At 35.4% G+C, this 21,608-nt stretch overlaps 1 protein-coding gene across 1 annotated transcript; it reads left to right on the top strand.

The window, feature by feature from the left end:
• Positions 1-6,869: 6,869 nt before the first annotated feature.
• LOC141344852 (histamine H3 receptor) lies at positions 6,870-19,619 on the top strand. Its single transcript, XM_073849751.1, has 3 exons — positions 6,870-7,116; positions 11,796-11,962; positions 18,870-19,619. Exons 1-3 carry the CDS (start codon positions 6,870-6,872, stop codon positions 19,617-19,619), a joined length of 1,164 nt encoding a protein of 387 aa, XP_073705852.1.
• Positions 19,620-21,608: the final 1,989 nt, after the last annotated feature.

Raw genomic sequence — 21,608 nt, 5'->3', positions numbered from 1 at the left:
CCCCAAAGCTTGACAGTCATTATTACCTCTTCATGGGTTGACATTTTATTCCATGATGTTACACAGTTTTCCATATCTATGGTTTTGATGCTGTTTTATGTCTGACGATCGTGTTAGATTACATGTGGAAGCATCTGTTGTTTCAGTTTCTTCTTCACTTGTGTTTTGGAAATTCTGTACACTAGATGTGCAATAGCACCACAGCGTATAACAATGAAAACACAGATATATTTACTTTTTCTAAGTATAAGTCAAGTATACTTAAATGTCATTTTAAGCATATTTCTGAAAAGTATATTATATATTAAATCAATATTTTATATTAAAGGTTAAAAGACTTGAACTTCTTTTTGTAAGGGTACCTAGTCAGCCAAACATCAGAAAAGGAGAAGAAATGTGATGTAAGTAACTTTGATAGTGGATAATGGAAATTGCTGATAGGAAGCCTGTGGCAGAAGGACTTTAAATTCCGGGGATCTTGTATTCCAGAGTTCAGTAAGCCATTCAAAGTTCAAGCCCATTGGTGTGAAGATTATTTGGGATGCAGCCCACATTAATCTTTAGAGAGCGTTCCACTGCCAGAAGGGTCAGGCAGAGGAACTTTCTGCCCAGGCTGGTGCAGAGGTGAAGTGGAAAGTCCAGCTCTCCACAGAAAACATCCACTTTTTCCAAGATACATTGGAGTAAATAAACCCAGTCACACACCAGCTCCTACAGTACCTTCCATGCATCTCTATTTAAACCTCACCATTAGAGATGCACAATATTATCAGCAATAAAGGCTTAAAATGTAAGCATCCGCATTGGCCCAATATGAAAAATTATGCTGATATGTCTTGCTGAAAAGACATAAGATAATGGTGCTAGCAATAAGATCACAAGATTCTTGAAGCAAACACTTGCCTGAATGGTGATTAGATGCACTGTTTTGGATCATTGCGTTTAATTTAAGAATGCAGGAAATATATCAATACTGGCATCAGCTATCAATAAAATATCAGCATATCGGCTGGGGCAACATCAGGCAGTAAGCCAGGAAATTACTTTTTTTTTTTTTTTTTTTTTTATATGATGATCAGTGTAAATTGTACTTATTTTGTCTGCTGGGAATTTTTTTTATGCATCTTCCTTTTCAAAAGTTTTACCCCCAGGCTCTAAATGAAACCATACCCTAACAAACCATACATTGATGGAAAGCTATTTCTTCAGCTTTCAGATAATCTATGAACATTTCTTGTCCTAACATTTACAGTATATGAGCTTTTAAAAACATCAGTGAAAGTTAAGGGAACGTATGTTCCCTGTTAGCTGAGAAACCTAATTATATTTTATCTGCAACAACATTGCAAACTTTTATAAAGATACAAATACCACAATGGTCATTAATTAGCAGCAGATCAACATGATACTTCTTTTTTCTCCAGTAGAGTAGGAAGAATTGCTGATAAGATTCAAATGTTAAGTGTGCATATATGAGAATGTTACCTGCGTTGTGCAATAAGGACAATTAATGGGAATCGATTTATTTGTATTACAGTATTTATGATTATTACTGTGTACTCAAAGCATGGCAATACTTACTCAGCAAAGGAGAACAGTGGGCAAAAACTGAAAGTTCATGAACCATAAAACACGAAAAAGGAATGGGTCCAAACTGAGAATTACGAAAAACCTAAATACCATCCTCCTCTGTCTTCTTCCTTCTCAGAATCCGCTGAGACAACATGATGCAGTAAGCCAGGAAATTATTATTATTATTATTTTTTTTAATATGATGATCAGCGTAATTTGTACTTATTTTGTCTTCTGGGAATTTTTTATGCATCTTTTTTCCCCCAAAAGTTTTCACCCCCAGGCTATTAATGAATAATTCTGGAGCAACTGTGAATATTTGCTCCTTTTTTGTGCACGAGTCCCTTGTTGTGAAACAATGGATCTCAAAATCAAACAGTCACTGCTGTAAAAGGGGTTTAAGGATGCAGAACATGCTCCAACAAACCAAAGAGGATTTTTCTCAAGAACAATGGGCAGGACAAACAAGGGAGTCATGAATTTTCCATACTCACCATATCAGACTATTTTGATGCTATTTTTACTTCCATGTGAACAACTAATTTACCCTACTCTGCTCCTCTAAGTGGACCACTACCATTGACTTTGGCCTTTTCTTGTGACAAACATCTCTGACTCAGGAGGAATATCAAAAAAGGAACCACACGACTGAAAAACTGATTTTTAACAACTTGTTTCAAAGCCTTTAATTGCCTGACAATATTGCTTGACATCATCTTCTGCCCTCTCCTCAATCAGTAACCTGCTGTGAAGATTGCAGTGGGAGAAGACTGATCCCCTAAGCTGTTTTATTCCTCAGCGGGGGTTAAGCTTACTAATGGAGCTTCATTTCAAGTGAATACTATGTTCGTACTATGTGAGTGTCATGTTGCACACTTGCACTCGTGTGTTACTACCCACTGCATACTGCTGTGACATCTCTACAAATATGCAGATGTATACAAAGGATGTCTCTAATACCTATTGAGAGATATCTGTTAGCATTCTCATTCATTTTAATGGAAGCTGTTATTTGAGTGCATGCTACCAGCTTCAGGTATGGTGACTTATCTTCTTGAGTTATGTGAGCCATTTCATCTCTGGAAAAGAAAACAACATCCCGAAGAACGATAGCACAATAAGAAATGACTATCCTGACAGTTCATGTGATGTGACATAAAAGGTAGTGTTAAAAAAAGTGCTACTTTCATGATTTTAAGGGATCCAACGTGAAACATACGATAAGATAATATGCAATTTTTATGTTCATATTTTTTTGTGGTAGTGATAGAGAAACATGCTTTTTGTCAAATAATTGTGTATTCCTAACATAGAACCGATCTGGTTTAGCTATTTTAAACACAACTAGCATCAACAGGCAATAATATAATATGTGCTTGTACCTTAATGACTGACTAGATGGTTCACAACCCACTACAAAGCTTGCACAGGTGAAGTCAAAAGTTTACATACACCTTGCAGAATCTGCAAAATATTAATTATTTGATCTAAATAAGAGGAATCATGCAAAATGCATGATTTATTTAGTACTGACCTGAATAAGATATTTCACATAAAAGACATTGACTGTATGCTTTTGAGAGCCATCTTTTCACAATGAGGACAACTGAGGGACTCATATGCAACTATTACAGAAGGTTCAAACACTTACTGATGCCTTCACAAGTTAAAACGATGCATTAAGACTTTTTGAAATTGAAGATTAGAATAAATTTAACTTATTTTGTCTTCTGGGAAACATGTAATCTTCTGTAGCTTCTAAAGGGCAGTACTAAATAATAATAATAAAAAAGATGTAGAAAAAATGTAGACATCTTCATTCACCTCCCAGCTCTTAATGCACTGTTTTCCTTCTGGAGCATCAGTGAGTGTTTGAACCTTCTGTAATAGTTGCATATGAGTCCCTCAGTTGTCCTCAGTTGGAAAAGATGGATCTCAAAATCATACAGTCATTGTTGGAAAGAGTTCAAATGCACAAAAATGCTGAAAAACCAAAAATTTGTGGGACCTAAAAGATTTTTTTTGAAGAACAGCATTCAGTTTAACTGTTCAGGACAAGCAAGTGACTTGTGAACAACGCTCTAAACACACACACAAAAAAACAACAACTGTGGATTATTTGTTTTTTAAGTGTATGTCAATTTTAAACTGGGTCAATATTATACATTTAAATATTTTCTCTTGTGGACTATATATCAACGTCTTTCATGTATAAAAAATTACATGCATTTTGTGTGATCCCTTAAATTTTGTGAAAAAAGAATTAAGATTTTGCTGATTCTGCAAGGTGTATGTAAACTTTTGACCTCCGCTGTAGATAAACTGGAAGTGGGAGGCTGATATACAGTACGCATATATGAAAACGCAACTCAAAAAAAGTAACTTTTTAAAAAAAATGTGTGAATAAAAAAATGTGTGAATGCCAATAAATATACACACACAGTCTCATCAAGTACTCAAACTGATTTAAAAACGATGAAGCTTCCATAACGAGACTAAGTGTTCGGTAAGTGTTAATATCTGTGATTTCTGCGTCTAGCAGTCTAATTACAGTAATACAGGTTAATTACAATCCTGAACTTGAAGTTCAGCCCAAAGGATACTGATTTTACACTTGTTGTGAACAGACAACTTGTCTGTGTTTTGCTTAATTGCAACTTGCTTGGTATGAAAGGTCCTTATACATATGCAATAATTAGAAAACACTTGTAAGGTTACAAGCTTAATTATTTGGATTACTCAAACATAAAACAATTAGTCTGTGATGGTTTGAAAGCAACTTATATTCTTCAATGCAGTTGGAATTTATCTAAAACATACGAGCAACTAGATATCCTAAATAAAAGGCAGAAGAAGAATTTTCTTTCTTTCTTTCTTTCTTTCTTTCTTTCTTTCTTTCTTTCTTTCTTTCTTTCTTTCTTTATCCAGTAAAGAAGAAGGACGATGGAGACCCAACTGACATTAACCCATTTAATTCCACCAGCTTTAAAAGACTGATGTTTCAGTGCACTTCCTGCAAATATGGAAAAAAAGAAATGGTCTAAATTAAATATGCGCAGTTTCACATGGTTAGTGCAAATTGTCACATGACCAGAGCAGTTTATTTTCTGTTTGCACTATGAGACGATGATGGTTGCATAAAAGCTCCAAAACAGAAGGCTAGTAAAATATGTTAACATAAAGATATGACAAAGATTTTTGGTACACATTATCTTTAAGGTGTCTTAGAGATATGGCATATGGCAACAGTGTACCACAATGGAAAATAGCCAATTCAGTTTCTATTAAATTATGATTTTCTTCTCAATTCAAATGCACATTTCTTTTAGAAATTGATGCATCCAATCCTAATGTCCATTAAAATCTGTCACACACACACACACACACACACACACACACACACACACACACACACACACACACACACACACACACACACACGTTGGGTTTATATGTTTTAAGGGGACATTCCATAGGCGTAATGGTTTTTATACTGTACAAACCGTAATTTCTATCGCCCTACACCTACCCTACACCTAAACATAGCCCTCACAGGAGATTGTGCACACCTTTACTTCCTCAAAAAAACTCATTGTGTATGATTTATAAGCCTGTTTCCTCATGAGGACCTGAGAAATGTCCCCACAAGGTCAAAATCTACTGGTATTCCTATCCTTGTGGGGACATTTGGTCCCCACAACGTGATGAATACCAGGTACACACACACACACACACACACACACACACACACACACACACACACACACACACACACACACACACACACACACACGCACAAACATGGGAGAGACAACTTTGCACCCTTCCTATTGCCCTTTCTGTGATATATTGCTGTATCCATTTATTGAAAAGAATAAACAAGTGTATTATTCATATACATCTAAACTACAATAGACACTTCAAATAAATAAATAACTGTTACTATCTATAAAAAGTCCCACTGGGGAAATAAATTACTTCAATTCCACTGTGGTACAGTCAGTTTTGCCATATGGCAACATTGATATTTTCTCATTTTACAATAAAACTATGTTAGATAATGTTGATTTTTAAATAAAAATATGTAATTTACTAACCAAAGATGACAAAAAAAGTCCCCCTTGAGAAGAAATGTTCAGAAATTAGTTTAACAGCCATTTCTGGAGCACAGGTGTCCTCCATGTGAGGGTGACGCTGGGGAAAAGTGTTTCGGAAGAACATTCAAATGTCATTTGACTTAAAACAGCACATCATTGACTACTTTAGGGCTGGCCTTTTTAATTACCATACTCCAATATATTGCATTTTTTTAGGAATAGCAAAGAAATCAGTAGAAATTAATTGTTGCAATATGGCAACTCTGTACCATAGAGGGTTAAAATTTGAATGCTTAATATTTTCATTGACTTTAAATGGGAGAGCCTATTGCCCTTTCTGTGAAATATTGCTGTATCCATTTATTGAAAAAAAAAAAGAATTCTTATTCATATATAAATACAACTAAACTACAAGAGACACTTCAAATAAAAAAATAACTCTTACTATCTATAAAAAATCCCAATGGGGAAATGCATTACTTCAATTCCACTGTGGTACAGTCAGTGTTGCCATATATGCCATATTTTCTCATTTTACAATACAACTATGTTAGATAATGTTGATTTTTAAATTAAAATATGTAATTTACTAACCAAAGATGACAAAAAAGTCCCCCTTGAGAAGAAATGTTCAGAAATTAGTTTAACAGCCATTTCTGGAGCACAGGTGTCCTCCATGTGAGGGTGACGCTGGGAAAAAGTGTTTTGGAAGAACATTCAAATATCATTTGACTTAAAAACGGCACTTTATTGACTACCTTAGGGCTGGTCCTTTAAATTACCATATTCCAATATATTGCATTTTTTAGGAATAGCAAAGAAATCAGTAGAAATTAATTGTTGCAATATGGCAACTCTGTACCAGAGGGTTAAGATTTGAATGCTTAATATTTTATCAGTGAGTGCAATAAAATTTTAAACGTTAATTTTAATATAGTCTGTCATTTTTCTTTGATTTCTTATATAGGACTATTCGATGAACATCCCATATCACCACGGTTTTTAAATTATGTCAGTAAATCAGAACACTGGCATGAATGAAATACTCAGGAATGGTTTTGAATCGCTCTTGAGGCGCGCCATGGGAACGGCGAGGGGCGTCAACTGCGCGCACACGAGACACTTACTAGACCGATGCATCCGAACCTTCGTGAGACAGATGAAAAAGACAAGCTCGAAGTGAAGACCGTGAAGCTCTAGATGGGTAACCATCACTGCGATCCCAACATGACCCGCGAACTCACGGTCAGCAACTGGACCGCAGTGAGGAGAGACGCGGGGTTCGCGGGTCCGGTGCTCGCGCTGCTCACGGTCATGATGGTCATTCTGATTACGGTCATTGTATGTGGAAACGCGTTGGTCATCGTCGCCTTCAAGATGGACAGGAGTTTGCGCAAACAGAGCAATTATTTCCTACTAAACCTGGCCATCTCAGACTTTCTCGTTGGTAAGTAAAGTTTAGAGAAAAGTTGAACGAATGGTCTTTTTTTTAAATCTTCAGTATAGTCGGTTATACCAACAATAATTAGTATTTCAGTGTTCGTCAGTATTCTAGGGTGAATAAAATTTGATGCAAACTGATGTAGGTTTACAAGGTGCAGGACTGGTTTGTCTGAAATACGCTTTAAAAATTAAAACTTAACCAAAATCTTTAATATGAGGCTATCTCATAATTAGACTTTAAGTAGTAAGATTTATTATGATTTATCTTCAAACAACTATCTTAAGCATTTAAGCGAAAATACATTGAACTCTTACTGTACATTCAAATCTTACATTTTAATACTCAAATGAAAATGACTTGACTTTGAATACAAAATTATTTAATGTATACACAACAAATGAGTTGTAAAGTGAGCACTGCATTAATGTAATGTGCATTTACTGTATTATTTGGCTTAAAAAGAATATATTACATGGTGTTTGATAATTAAAACGGCAGGTCGCATGAGAAACAATGTCCTGTATTAGTGGTGAATTTGTCTGCTTCCAAGTTTTTTTTGCATTTTTTTCCCCCTTGTTTTTTTGTCTTGTCAAAATCATTAATCAGTCTGATGTATTATGTGTCCACCTTTGGTCTTGTGGTGACACAATCGATAAATAGCTCAGAATTTCTACTGATACTATCAAAGTATTATAAAAAATAGCAAATGCTAAAAATTAATTGCATGAAATCCCTTTAGGCAAAATCAGTCTGTTATCTGCTTGAACAAACAGAATCTCTGTTTGTCAATATTACATTTAATATATGCAAATCTGTAATAAAACTGGGTGAAGATGATAGTGTTCTGCAGTTGTGCTGGTTGTGATGTCATAAAATGACTGCTTATTTCACATTTATACAGTTAACATACTTAATTTCATAACTTTATTTGTATACCTGTTGCTGTTAATTCCAGGATTTTGTAGCTCTGTGGATACACTGCAAAAATGTCAAAAAAAAAATTCTGCTTTCTATTATGAAAATGTAAACATTCTTACAATCAAGATAAATTTACTTATGATATTAGGTCTTGTTTTCTGGAAAAATGCTCTTAGTTTTTGCTCAAAAAAGACAAAATATCCACCAATGGGGTCAAAAAAGGATCCTTGGAATTCAGAAAGGAAAATAATTCAATATAAAAAGGAAAACAACTTATTTTATTTTAGTTTTAAGCAACAGTTAAAAGCCAAGTCATTTTCCTTGTCACGAAAATGTATCTATAATGTTTAGATATTTATAAAGTAAAACAAGACAAAAATACTAATTAAAATAAATAAATACAATAAACAGCAACTTAATATGTGTATCTTGTAACATTTTTATGCTTTTAATGCAAAGGATTTTAGGTTCTAATCTGTCCTGATGTAATGCCTAATACTGATTTTTTTGTTTGTTTGTTTTGCATGTCGTTTTGTGAATTAGTAGAACGCGTGGTGTAGAATAGCTGTTGTGAAAGTGGGAATGAAATCCTCCATTTTGCAGAAACTGTAGATACCATGATATAGTCCACTATTAACAATAAAGTTATAAAGTCAGAACTGTGAGATATAAACTACAATTGCAAGTTATAAAGTGAGAATTAGAATTATAAACTTGCAATTGTGAGTTATAAAGTCAGAACTTTTTTTCTTAGAAATGCATGATACAAACTTGCAATTCTGACTTTTTTCTCAGAAATGTGTGATATATATATTTTTTGCAGTGTAAATACAATAAACAGCAACTTAATGTGTGTATCTTATAACATTTTTATGCTTTTAATGCAAGGGATTTTAAGTTCTAATCTGTCCTAATGTAATGCCTAATACTGATAAGCCCAATTTTTTTTTTTTTTTTTGCATGTCGTTTTGTAATTTAGTAGAATGCATGGTGTAGAATAGCTGTTGTGAAAGTGGGAATGAAATGTTCTATTTTGTCTCACTGTAAACTATGTCTAAGCAGAAACTGTAGATACCATGATATAGTCCACTATTAACAATAAAGTTATAAAGTCAGAATTGTGAGATATAAACTCGCAATTGTGAATTATAAAGTCAGAACTTTTTTTTTCTCAGAAATGCATGATACAAACTTGCAACTCTGAATTTTTTCTCAGAAATGTGAGATATAAACTTGCAATTCTAGGTAATAAAGTCAGAATTTTAACTCTCTTTTTTGCAGTGTAAATACAATAAACAGCAACTTAATGTGTATCTTGTAACATTTTTATGCTTGTAATGCAAGGGATTTCAGGTTCTAATCTGTCCTAATGTAATGCCTAATACTAAAAATTGCATTTTTTTTTTTTTTTTTTTTTTTTTGCTTGTCGTTTTGTGAATTAGTAAAATGGTGAGTGCATAATTAGCTATTGTAAAAGTGGGAATTAAATCTTCTATTTTGTCTCACTGTAAACAATGTCTGGGCAGAAACAGTAGACCATGATAGTCCACCGTTAACAACTAAGGAAATCCTCAGAAATATTGGCACAAATTCAATAGATGTAACCAAGAAGGTGTGTAATACATTGAGAAACTCAATGACTGCTGATTGGCTGGCTGGCATGTGACAGATGCAAAACAAAGTATTTATTGTATTGCTGTAGCAGTTACTGCTATTATAATCTTGAACTGCCTTTTAGGACTTCTTTGCCTCTCATTTCTCACTGCAAACCTTGAATACTTGTCTGTGTGCACCATGGATGCAGTTTGTTTATTATACTCTAATGAGCTCTGTTGTATTGTACTCTACTGTACTGCTATAATAAATCTCCACATATGGATATTAACGAGTCATTACACCAGAGATCTTCTCTGCCTGCTGTAAACTATATTGCCTCACTTTCATTTTTATGCAACTCTAGTCAAGAATAACATTTACGGTTTTTTTTTCATTCATAAGTGATTTGCATTACATCGATTGCACTTTAGTTTGGGCCCAATTCTCACTATTAACTAACTATATGACTTCATTAACCTCGATTAACACCGAATTTGCTGCTTATTAATAGTTAGTAAGTTGGTTGTTAAGCTTTGGTATTGAGTCTGGTTAATGGATCTAAAATATGGCCATACAGAATGAGGCATTAATGTGTGCTTTATAAGTACTAATAAACAACCAACGTGCTAGTAATATTCATGCTAATAAGCAACTAGTTTATAGTGAGAACTGGTCCCTAAAGTGTCACCATTATATCTAATACATTCATGTGCAGTAAATATTTAAATGCTTCTAAGTTACACTTTTTTAACAGTTTGCATTTTTTTTTTATTCTGTTAATACATATTTAAGTCTAAGTGCACACACTGTAATATTTCTAATTATTAGGCATTTTGACAAACTTTGTTATAACTGTGCACTATTGTTCTGTACTAATTTTTACTCCAGGCATCAGTTAAGAGCCTATATTTCATAACCAAAGCACCTACATTTTTTTTCTTCTGAGAAAATACCTTTTCCTAGAAATGAATTCTTCCTCAGAAGCCCATTTCCGCCACTGAATAAAAAAAGGTTATTGCAACTTTTTTTTTCACAATTTTGAATTTTTTCCTCAGAATTACATTAACAAACTTGTAATTCTGACTTTTTTCTTAGAAATGTGAGATATAAACTCACAATTGCGAGTTATAAAGTCAGAATTGCGAGATATAAACTTGCAATTCTAAGAAAAAAAGTCAGAATTGTGTGAAATAAACTCGCAAATCTGACTTTTTTTTTCTCAGAATTGTGAGATATAAGCTCACAATTGCAAGTTATAAAGTCAGAATTCAGAGATATAAAATCGCAATTCTGTGAACATATCAGTCTTTTTTTCTTCTCAGAACTGGACTTCATAACTCGCATTTATATCTCAAGTTTATTATTCACAATTCTGAGAAAAAGGTTGAATTGTGAGATTTAAAAAAATCACAATTGCGAGAAAAAAGAAATGTCAGATTTGCGAGTTTATATTTCACAATTCTGAGAAAAAAAGTCAGATTTGCTAGTTTATATCCCGCAGTTAACTTTATATCTAGCAATTCTGACTTTATAACTCGCAATTGTTCATTTAAAACTCATAGTTCTGAGAAAAAAGTCAGAATCACAAATTTATATGATGCAATTCTGAGAAAAAAAAGTCTGAATTGCAAGATGTAAACTCGCAATTGCCTTTTTTTTCCAGTGGTGGAAACGGGCTTCCATAGATTCAAGACCTTGCACAAATCTAACGAACCCTTCCAGCCTCAAAACCCTCAAGTAATACCAAACTAAACATTTTCAGCTATAATTCAGCCATTTCAACAGGAATCCATGCAATCTCTAATTTTGGTTGAGAGCAAAAAACAAACAAAAAAAAAAAAAAAAAAACACACTGACAATGATTTTGGGTGATGCGGATTCACCACATTGACCAACAAAAAGCTGCTTGCATAGAAGGTGATTTCTGTGTGAGCTGTGCTTCATGTATCTCTACATTATTACAATAGACAATGGATCTCTTTGACCGTGTAATTTTGTTAATGTGACTGCATGTTTACTCTTGAAATTGCAATCAGTGTGTAACCACAGCAACACGGTCGATCATTAACGGAACGGACAAATGGACAAAATGCTGTAACAACAGACATGAATTATTCAGGTTATCCATAATGACTATAATATTGCTTTCTGATTGGTGTTTTCCACAGGTGCCTTCTGCATACCCGTGTATATGCCCTACATCCTGACAGGGAAATGGATGCTGGGTAAAGGACTTTGCAAGCTGTGGCTGGTCGTAGACTACCTTCTCTGCACCGCGTCCGTCTTCAACATCGTACTTATCAGCTATGACCGTTATCTCTCCGTCACAAAAGCGGTGAGGCCTAATTTAATGCACAACATTTTTAATATAAACTGATCTATAGCAGCGTATTCATTGTGATTCAGCATTCTTAGCTCACGACAACCGTCCGGCTGGTGATAAACAACAGCAACAAGCACTACTAATGAAACTCATTAATAGAAATACATGCCCAGTCACTGGGATTCAATTTGTTTTCTTCGTTTTAATCAGTCTGACTCATAGGAAAGCAGAATCTGGACACAGACTGTTATGAATTATCACATATTATTTTGAAATGCTCAAGATTATTAAACACTGGCTTCTGTAATAACCACCAGAAATCATAAAATGCTTATCAAGAGTCTGAGAATTATTGCAGACTTGATCATTGTTAAACATAATTCTCACAGGGAGCCAAACTACGTGTAATTCATCTGCATGGAAACCCAAAGTGTAAGTAACGACTTAAATCAACTGGATTTAGTCAGATTTGCTGATGTACTAGGGAATGGACAGATATTTAAGTAGCTACATTCAATATCGATGTATAAAGGGGATCGATTGTCACAGAAAACATCCTAAATGTTTTAGTATCGTAAGCATGTTTGTAGATATTTCACAACAGTAATTCATCAGATGGCACATATTCTGCCAAAACATAATTTTGGCAATTCAGGTTCTGGATAACCTCTCTTTTGACACTTTTCTGGTCAGATTGTCCTTCGTTTAAAGATTTGCATTGTCACTAATGGCAGCAGTGCACCTGTCCTACTTCCATTAACCTTTCTAATGGTAATGCAGGTCTGATAGTTGGTTTTTGCGAGGATATGCTTGCCTTCAAATCACTGTCATGCCGGTCCCAGCGGTAATGCTGGGCTACGTCTCATGACAGGAGCGGGTGGCAGGACAATGGAGCCCACTGGCAGCTCATGATAAGTCAAAGCTGATGCTGATTGTGCCTTCTCATCACTGGCATTAATCTACTGCTAAATCCCATGCATCAGGCATTGATGTAGTATTTTTTGTTCTTGGGGTAGACAAAGCTCTTTTTCCTTGGTTTATGTTACACTGCAGAACATGTATGATGAGGTAAAAAAGGGTTGAGCTGTAGGAACGTATCCTTGAAAACATGTTTTATTGTTATCTGTATCAGAACAAGCGTTCAATCCTTGGAAGTATCCATACTTTCTGTATTTATCAGAACACCTGACAATGACAACACAATTCCTCAGAATTAGTAAGACTAGCGAATGTAGAATCTGTTGGCCTCATCTATTTGAATTTAATTTAAACAAACAAAAACAAAAAACACATTTCTGTCAGTTTAGCATGGTAATGGATATGACAATGCTAATGAAAAAGGTCTTGGCGAAATAGATCTGCTATGCTGTTGCTGCTAAATTGCTTGTAGATGATTGCTGCTGCAAACAAGTACAGAACTTGCTTCTGCCAAAGCATAAGGCGATACAGTGCTGTGAGTATTTAAGAAATACTGCTGCTGCACAAATAGCATAAAATAACCTGTAGCACATCTATACAGGTGGAGCTGGGGATGGTGGAGGGTTTCAGAGGAACTCTGAAAGGGTGCTGTGAAATGCCCAAGTGAATGCTACCAGCCATTTAAATAGCTGCAAGCTCATTGGTTGTGTATGCAACATGAACCAATCAGCTTGTGCCCAGTCGTATAACTCTGTGATATCATCAGTTACATTAAAAACCCATCAGCCTGCGTAATTTAGAGTTTCATGGCAGAACTAGGTATTTTAAGTAATACATGTTTTAAATAAAACATTCGATTTTTAAATATGACTTAACACAAACATCTGTTATTGTATTTCCTGAGAAATGTGATTGTTTTGCATTGCTCAATTTTAGGTTTTATTCATCTTTAAAGGAATAGTTCACTTACAGAATTACAATTTCCTGATAATTTACTTATCCAGATGTCATCCAAGATGTTCTTTTCTTTCTTTCTTCAGTCAAAAAGAAATTAAGGTTCTTGAGGAAAACATTCCAGGATTTTTAATCCATTTCCAGCTGAGGAATAAGGTTCTTATCTAGCGAAATGATTAGTCATTTTCTTAATACACTATACTTTTTAACCACAAATGTTTGTCTTGCACTAGCTCTGCGATGAGCATTTGCATCTTTATGCATTATGTAATCACGCTGGAAAAGTCAAGTTCTTCATCTCTGTACTTCAGTTCAGAAAGGTAGGGTAGGGCAAAAAACTCCACCTCATTTTCTCCTCCAATTTCTTCCTTTTTTTGTAAAGGGTGTTTGACTTTCTTAGCACGTTCGCTTTGTAAACACTGCATCATCACACGTGACCTTTCCAAAATGACTACATAACGTGTAAAGTCAAGCTAGAGCAAGACAAGCATTTGTAGTTAAGAAGTAAATACAATTTTAGAAAATGACTGATCGTTTCATTAGATAAGTCCCTTATTTCTCAGCTGGGATCATGTAGAGCCCTTTGAAGCTGCATTGAAATGCATTTTGGAACCTTCAACCCATTGGCCACCATTGAATTCCATTGTATTGAGAAAAATCCAGGAATGTTTTCTTCAAAAACCTTCATTTCTTTTCAGCTGAAGAAAGAAAGACATGAACATCTTAAATGACATAGGGGTAAGCAAATTATCAGGACATTTTTATTCTGGAAGTGAACTAATCCTTTAAAATCATGGCTTGACACATTGTAACATATTTTGGCGTTGTATAGAGAACCTTTCTCGGGTATCAAGTGGTTTACTGCAAAAAATGCTTTTCTTACTTACATTTTTGTCTTGTTTCCAGCCGAAATATCTAAAAATTCTTCAATCAAGAAGGATTTTCTAGATAAGTAAAAAAATATTTTCTTGTTTTCATAAAAAACAAGTCAAAATTAAGTAAGTCAATTTTTAGATATTTTGGTGGGAAGCAAGACAAAAATCTAAGAAAAGCATTTTTTTTTTCTTTTTGCAGTGTGAAACTCCTTACTTACATACATTGGGTCTTGCACTGGTCTCTTAAAGTAAAGAAAAGCTTTAGTTCCTGTGTTTGTTCCTTGGCTATAACATTAGGATTCACAGATCATCTCCAGTTAGGTTTAAGAATTGCTTGTCGACTGGTTCTATACCTTTTGTTTTCTTCCTGATATTGCTAGATATGATTAACCTTAGTTCTCCACATGGTTCAGGTGGCTAATTCATTGGCTAAAGACTGGTGAAGGTAATAGACCTGTTTATCATTGATAATGCACTTGAAAAAAATAATAAGAAAAAAGATTTTCTAGTCATACCCCTCACTCTTCTTGGTGAATCAGGAACTGTTGTGTCTTACCCTTCAAACTGGTCTGATCTCATTGTGTGAATTCAGTATGTCACCACCATCCTGGGAATGTGTACGTCACTCTTGAAACTCTTGAGATCATGGTCTAATGATAAAGGGTATCGTTCTCCACTCTCAAGAGATTCAAGAGTGTTGTACTCGAGAGAAAAGCCTCTCCAGGTCCTCCATGGGTTTGCATAGGTCCTTAAGAAGTATTCAAATAAAAAGCATTCTGAGTAACTCAGTGCGCTGTAGTGAATCAGCATGCAGCAACACTGAACCAAGACTAAAATAGAGTTACAAAGTGCTTCAAATCTGGCTCTTGGGTTCCACTGTCAGAGTTTAGCTCTAACCCTGCCTATCTGCAATTTTCTAATAATCCTTGGGACCTTGATTAGCTTGTTCAGTATTGATTGGGGTTGAGACCTTGAGGTCCAGATTTAAATAACCCTGATTTAAAAACTAGACGTGTAGGGAGCATCATGCAAGCTCACTGGTCATGTCAGAAAATGATTGGCTCATGCTATGCACCTCACTGACTGACAGATTTACCACGCGTGCTTGAACCTCATTGGTTCTTGGGCATCAAAGAAGTACTGTTGAGCTTCCATATTTGATGTGCTCTACGCATGTGCACTGATCAGAGTTTATACGTGAATAAAAGCCTTAGTTAAACCCGATTATCATGAAATCATGTCTCTCCAGGTGGCTTGGATTAAACCAGTTGATACATATAAATGAAATAATGACAGCTATCTATATGACTTGAGTGGATTAATAAGCTTTTTAAAAAAAATTGGATTGCATAGATTTTCAGTGGGTAACATTTTATTATTTCTCACTATTAAGCAACTATTAGTTGCTTGTTAGCATGCATATAACATATCGGCTGTCAGTGTTGGGGGTAAGGCATTACAAGTAATGGAAATTATGTAATAATATTGCTTTTTCTAAGTAAATATTAAAGACATTACTTTTAATTGACAAGAACATATCTGAGTTACTTTTTCAAACTAGTAATTCTAGTTACTTTTTCCCATATATTGATTAAAAGCTCTACTTTCCCCATGTAACATCAGATGTTACTTTAGTTCTAGAATAAATGTGAACATGCAATAATTTATCTCTAAAAAAAAAGATACAGTATTCCTCAAAATAAATAAAAACACTGAAATTTAGCCCAAACCTGCAAAAATTAAATATGTTAATCCCATTTTATCAACTGATGTCTTTGCTGCCGACCGCCGATGATCCAATTCATCCATACTAATAAGCAAAAATTACTCAAGATAATCTAACATTTGTTTTCCTTTTTTTTATTGCTGAAGAGTTGACGTTTTTTCTTCTGCGGTCTACTGTACAGACGTCAATTTACTTTTCTCTAAGCCTTTTGGTGTGAAAAGGCTTTTACATTTGCCAAAAATAGAACATTTCATAATAAAAACAAACAAGCAAGCCCTGCCCAGATTTTAAAAGTAATGCAAAAGTAACGTAACACATTACTTTCCATAAAAGTAACTAAATAATCTAATTAGTTACTTTTTAGGGAGTAACTCAATATTGTAATGCATTACTTTTAAAAGTAACTTTCCCCAACACTGTTGGCTGTTTATTAGTACTTATAAAGCACCGATTAATGCCTTAATCTGCATGACCACATTCTAGATCCCTCAATCCACCCCATCCCTAAATTTAACTATTTTAGTGACTATTAATAAGCAGCAAATTAGGAGTTTATTGAGGCCAGAGTCATAGTTAATAGTGAGAATTGGTCCCCAAACTATAGTGTGATTTATTAAAATGTGTTCCTCTAAAATGAACTAATGAATTGTGCACAAAGAGACAAAGAACTTTTATTAATTATTATCAAGTTTGCTCATTATGGTCAGCAAGCCAACACACCTATTCTCCTCACAAACTACAGGAATTTTTAATTAGCTTTTTAAATGATTTATTTTGGAACGTTTTGATCTTAGCTCACAGCACAAAAGACACTAATTAACAGAGCATTACTAAAATAGTGCTGTATGATTTCACAACTGTTCATGGACTCAGATTACATGCATTTGATTTATTATTAGTAGTAAATTTAATTGCATATTTAAGTGCACTACCTTGAGGATTTTCAGCTATACAATAAACATTTCAACTTTAAGTGTATTAGGCAGCAACAGGTGTGAGCAGGTGGGCTAGGATAGTATTTTATTTCATTTTAAACAGAAAGCATTATTGTTAGGATTTGACATGAGATGATCTTTCCAAATTTACCTAAACTACCTTTACGGTGAGGTTAAATCTGTCTAACTAAAGAAACATCCTGAGATGCCCCGGGAATAGAGATTTACAAAGCAGTGAATATTGTGTAATATTTACTTCAAAGCTTTCTCTGATGTTTGGTTAGACTCAGGTCAGAAAGCATCCTTGAAAATGTCTTGTTTTGTTTTCCCACACAAGCTCTTAACATCAGAGCAAAGCTACGAACACAAATCACAATACGTAACGTCTGCCTTTAATCTGCAAGACAGCCATGTTTGATCTCACAGACTGCGGCTTCAGCTTCAATCAAAGCCAGTGAAGGAAGAAAGATTCATGCTATCATTGGCAGCACTATGGCTGTGTGCGCACACACTCTTATATGTGTGTAGCAGCAAAAGTGTTTGTCTTCATTCCCTACTGTGCGTTTTAATGTTTGCTTTCGGTGTTTGGTTCAGTGGAGCAATGCCACACTTTGTTGTCATTTTTAATTAACAGTCTATTAGTTGAATAGTAATAAATGCTAAACTCTAATCTTTTTCTCACATCTTAATATTGATTGTTTTGGTTTATTTATTTTTGTTTCTTACAGATTTATCAAATGATTATCATCATATTACTTTCACATTTGGGCCTATATACAATACATAATTTGAAGCTGGAAACTGAAAACAGCAGCAGCTATCTATGGAAGCAAATTAGTCTCATTAATAATTCACGCAAAAGACATGATGCACACATGCGTGTCCCAATTCACGTGCACGAAAAATATATATATATATTCATAAAAACCAATTCACGTGCAAAAAATAATATAAATTCATAAAATACGTTTCACAAATTGCAAAACACAATTCATATTTTATGAATTTATATATTATTTTTTTTGCACGTGAACTGTTTTTTTTGTGAATATTTTTTTTTTCGTGCACGTGAATTGGGACACGCATGTGTGCATCGTGTCTTTTGCGTGAATTATTAATGAGACTAATTTGCTTCCATAGCTATCAATCTGAATGTAACATTTTTTTTAGGGTTGAAGTAATGCAAGTGAATAGTGACAAAATGTAAAAGAACTGCATACTCACTTAATTTTGACTTGTTTTTTTTTAACAAGACAATAGCTTTTACTCGTCTAGAAAATCTTTCTTGATTTAAGAATTTTTAGATATTTTGGCTGGAAACAAGACAGACAATCTAAGTAAGAAAAGCATTTTTTGCAGTGAAGGGATTATCTGTACTGTGACTCTTTGGCTCAGTATGTGTTGTTATAACTATATAGATGAATCTCTGTAGTTGTCAAAAGTGTATTGCTTTTTCTGTTTGTTCTGCCAACTAAAAGCAGTTTTTCCATTCCTTTCTTTCCTGATCCTAGGTATCTTATCGTGCCAAGCAAGGAATGACCCACTTTGCCGTACTGAAGATAGCCGCAGTTTGGATTCTGGCCTTCCTCCTCTACGGACCGGCCATCTTATTCTGGGAGCAGCTGACGGGCAAGAGCCGCGTGCCAGATGACGAGTGCTTCGCCGAGTTTTACTACACCTGGTATTTCCTGCTTTCTGCTTCGGCGGTCGAGTTTTTCTCGCCGTTTTTATCCGTGGCTTTTTTCAACATCAGCATCTACCTCAGCATCCGTCAAAGGAGACTTGGCAGTAAGAAAGAATCCTGTTCTCCAAAGTGCCAGGATTCTGCAGCTCTGTACACAGAGAAGACACGCATGAGCATGCGAATCTGCTGGAACTCGATGACGCTCAAAAAGAAAAATGCAGCAGATGGAGAGAAACGCTCTGAGAACGATGGCTTGTCGATGCGGTGCGTCCAGCGCTCACGTCTGAGGCAGGACAAGAAGATTGCCAAATCTCTGGCAATTATTGTGTGTGTTTTTGCGGTGTGCTGGGCGCCGTATACTCTGTTGATGATCGTGCGAGCCGCGTGCAGAGGAGACTGCGTGTCACATCACTGGTATGAGGTGACGTTCTGGCTGCTGTGGCTGAACTCGGCCATCAACCCGTTCTTGTACCCGCTGTGCCACAGCAGCTTCCGAAGGGCCTTCTTCAAGATCCTGTGTCCACGACAAAGGTCAAACATACCGCTGACAGCCCATTCATCAAGCACACACAGATAGTCTGAATGATCAGAGGACAGAAATAGCATGTACAAAGAGGATTTAAGTGCCTAAGTATGGAAAGGAATGTTCCAGGTTCACTACAAGTCTGATGACTGCATTTGTGGCATAAGGGGTGTTTACATGACGTTTTCAACTTAAAATGGAAAACTTTTTATGCATTTTGGCTGTTCACTTACACTACAACAGCGTTTGGGGTCCTGAAAATGCAAACATTTTTGGTGCCCTAAGCAAATTCCAGGTATATTCCAAATTTTATGCCTAACCCTTATTTTGTAGTTTTTAGTTTATTTATCCCTTCACAACCAGTAATTAGTCAACCTGATTCTATTCTAAAGCCATATTAAGCTACTTAATTTTTTTTTCGGATCACAAAAGATAATAAAAAAAAGTTTGCACTTGTGCATTTAATAAGCTGTAAACTTTTTACATGAAATTATTTCATGCAACTTTTTCCATATTCCAAGTGTTCTGAAGGCATACGGTAGGGTTTGCAGATAACAAAATCAAAAATGTAATCTATTATTAAGCAAAAATCTCCAGTCATTGCATTCGTGCATTTATACAAGTGTGCAGCAAGAAAAAGCACACAAGAGAATCATTTTGAAACATTATAACTTGAAACACAATACTTTCTTTACTGAGGTGAATATCTCTTTTCTGAGACAGTCAGAGAGTAATATCTAGCCTAGAATGCATGCAAAGAGCGCTCCCTCATATAATCACTAAAAGCAGTCACTTACTTTCACGTTAGATCTCACCACGTACCGTAAGCGCTCTATACTGCACAATGAAACTTTTGTTTACATCGTATTTACACTTTGTTATAATGAGAGGATTCCCAAGTTTCCAGAACTCCATGAACTCTGCATTTTGAGTGGTGAAACACTTCTGGACATTGCTTCAAGAAATTAACAGATATGTCTGTGTTTGGCTGCATTGTTTGTGTGATTCCCCAGCGCCCTAAGCGGCCCCTTCCCTCGCTTATTGGTTAAGTCCGCCTCTGAACGCAAACTTTTAAAAACGTGTTTTAAAGTGCAAGTTTGCAGTTATCAGTCTCTCTGTGTAATAGCCTGGACACACCAAGCCGGTTACAAAGAACTAGCAGCGACGAGTGGTGTCAATCGCGATTCTGGACACCACTGCACAGAATTTATAATGGGGCCCCCAAAAAAATCACTTTTACTTGTGGGTGGGGGGAAGGGTTGGGTATCGAAAATCGATTGCAATTTCAGAATTGGATACTTAAGGTCAGGAATCGGATACAAGTGACAAAGAGACTTGCTACTGCCAATACCTTCACAAAATGCTGCTGTGAGCATGTAAGAAATACTGCTGCTACACATAACACTTACAGTATGAATAACCCCCATAGCATACATGATTACCCCTTTACAGATCTATACAGGTGGAGCTTGGGAAGGTGGAGGGTTTCTAAAGTGCGCTGCAAACTGCTTCAGCAAACAAAAGCCAGGTATTTGAATGTTAATAGCATGGGCGTCGGAACCATTGAACGTGGGTGGGACAGGACCCACCCACTTTTGAAGACCAATGATATTGGACCCACCCACTTTTACCGTCTCTAATTCAGCAAGTATGTCTTTGCACTTTTCAGACCGCCGTCAGACTCAGTCAAATCCATTGTATGAGGTATGCCTTAATAAATTAAACTCCATTTAGATAAATCCGTAAATTACATGCTGTGGTTTCCTCAAATTTATTCCACTTGGCTTATTCAGAGAGAGTCCATATCAATTAAACTCATTCCGGGTTTTCACTAGTCGGTCATGCCTGCTGCACTCCCGAGACACAGCAAAGTAAAACAGCGTAACTTCTGCTCAGATACACCTAACCCTAGTTGATAATTTATTTCAACTTTTCAATTATTTCATTAATTTACAAATAAACAAATGCCTTTCCGATGTGATATAAGTGAAAAGGGAGACGATTTCGAAAATGATTTCACCAAAAGGCGGACGCGAACTCGGG

This window comes from Garra rufa, chromosome 10, assembly GCF_049309525.1.
Source record: "Garra rufa chromosome 10, GarRuf1.0, whole genome shotgun sequence".
Taxonomy (NCBI): domain Eukaryota; kingdom Metazoa; phylum Chordata; class Actinopteri; order Cypriniformes; family Cyprinidae; genus Garra; species Garra rufa.
Note: the sequence above shows the minus strand (reverse complement) of the source record. Positions and strands in the feature narration are given on the sequence as shown.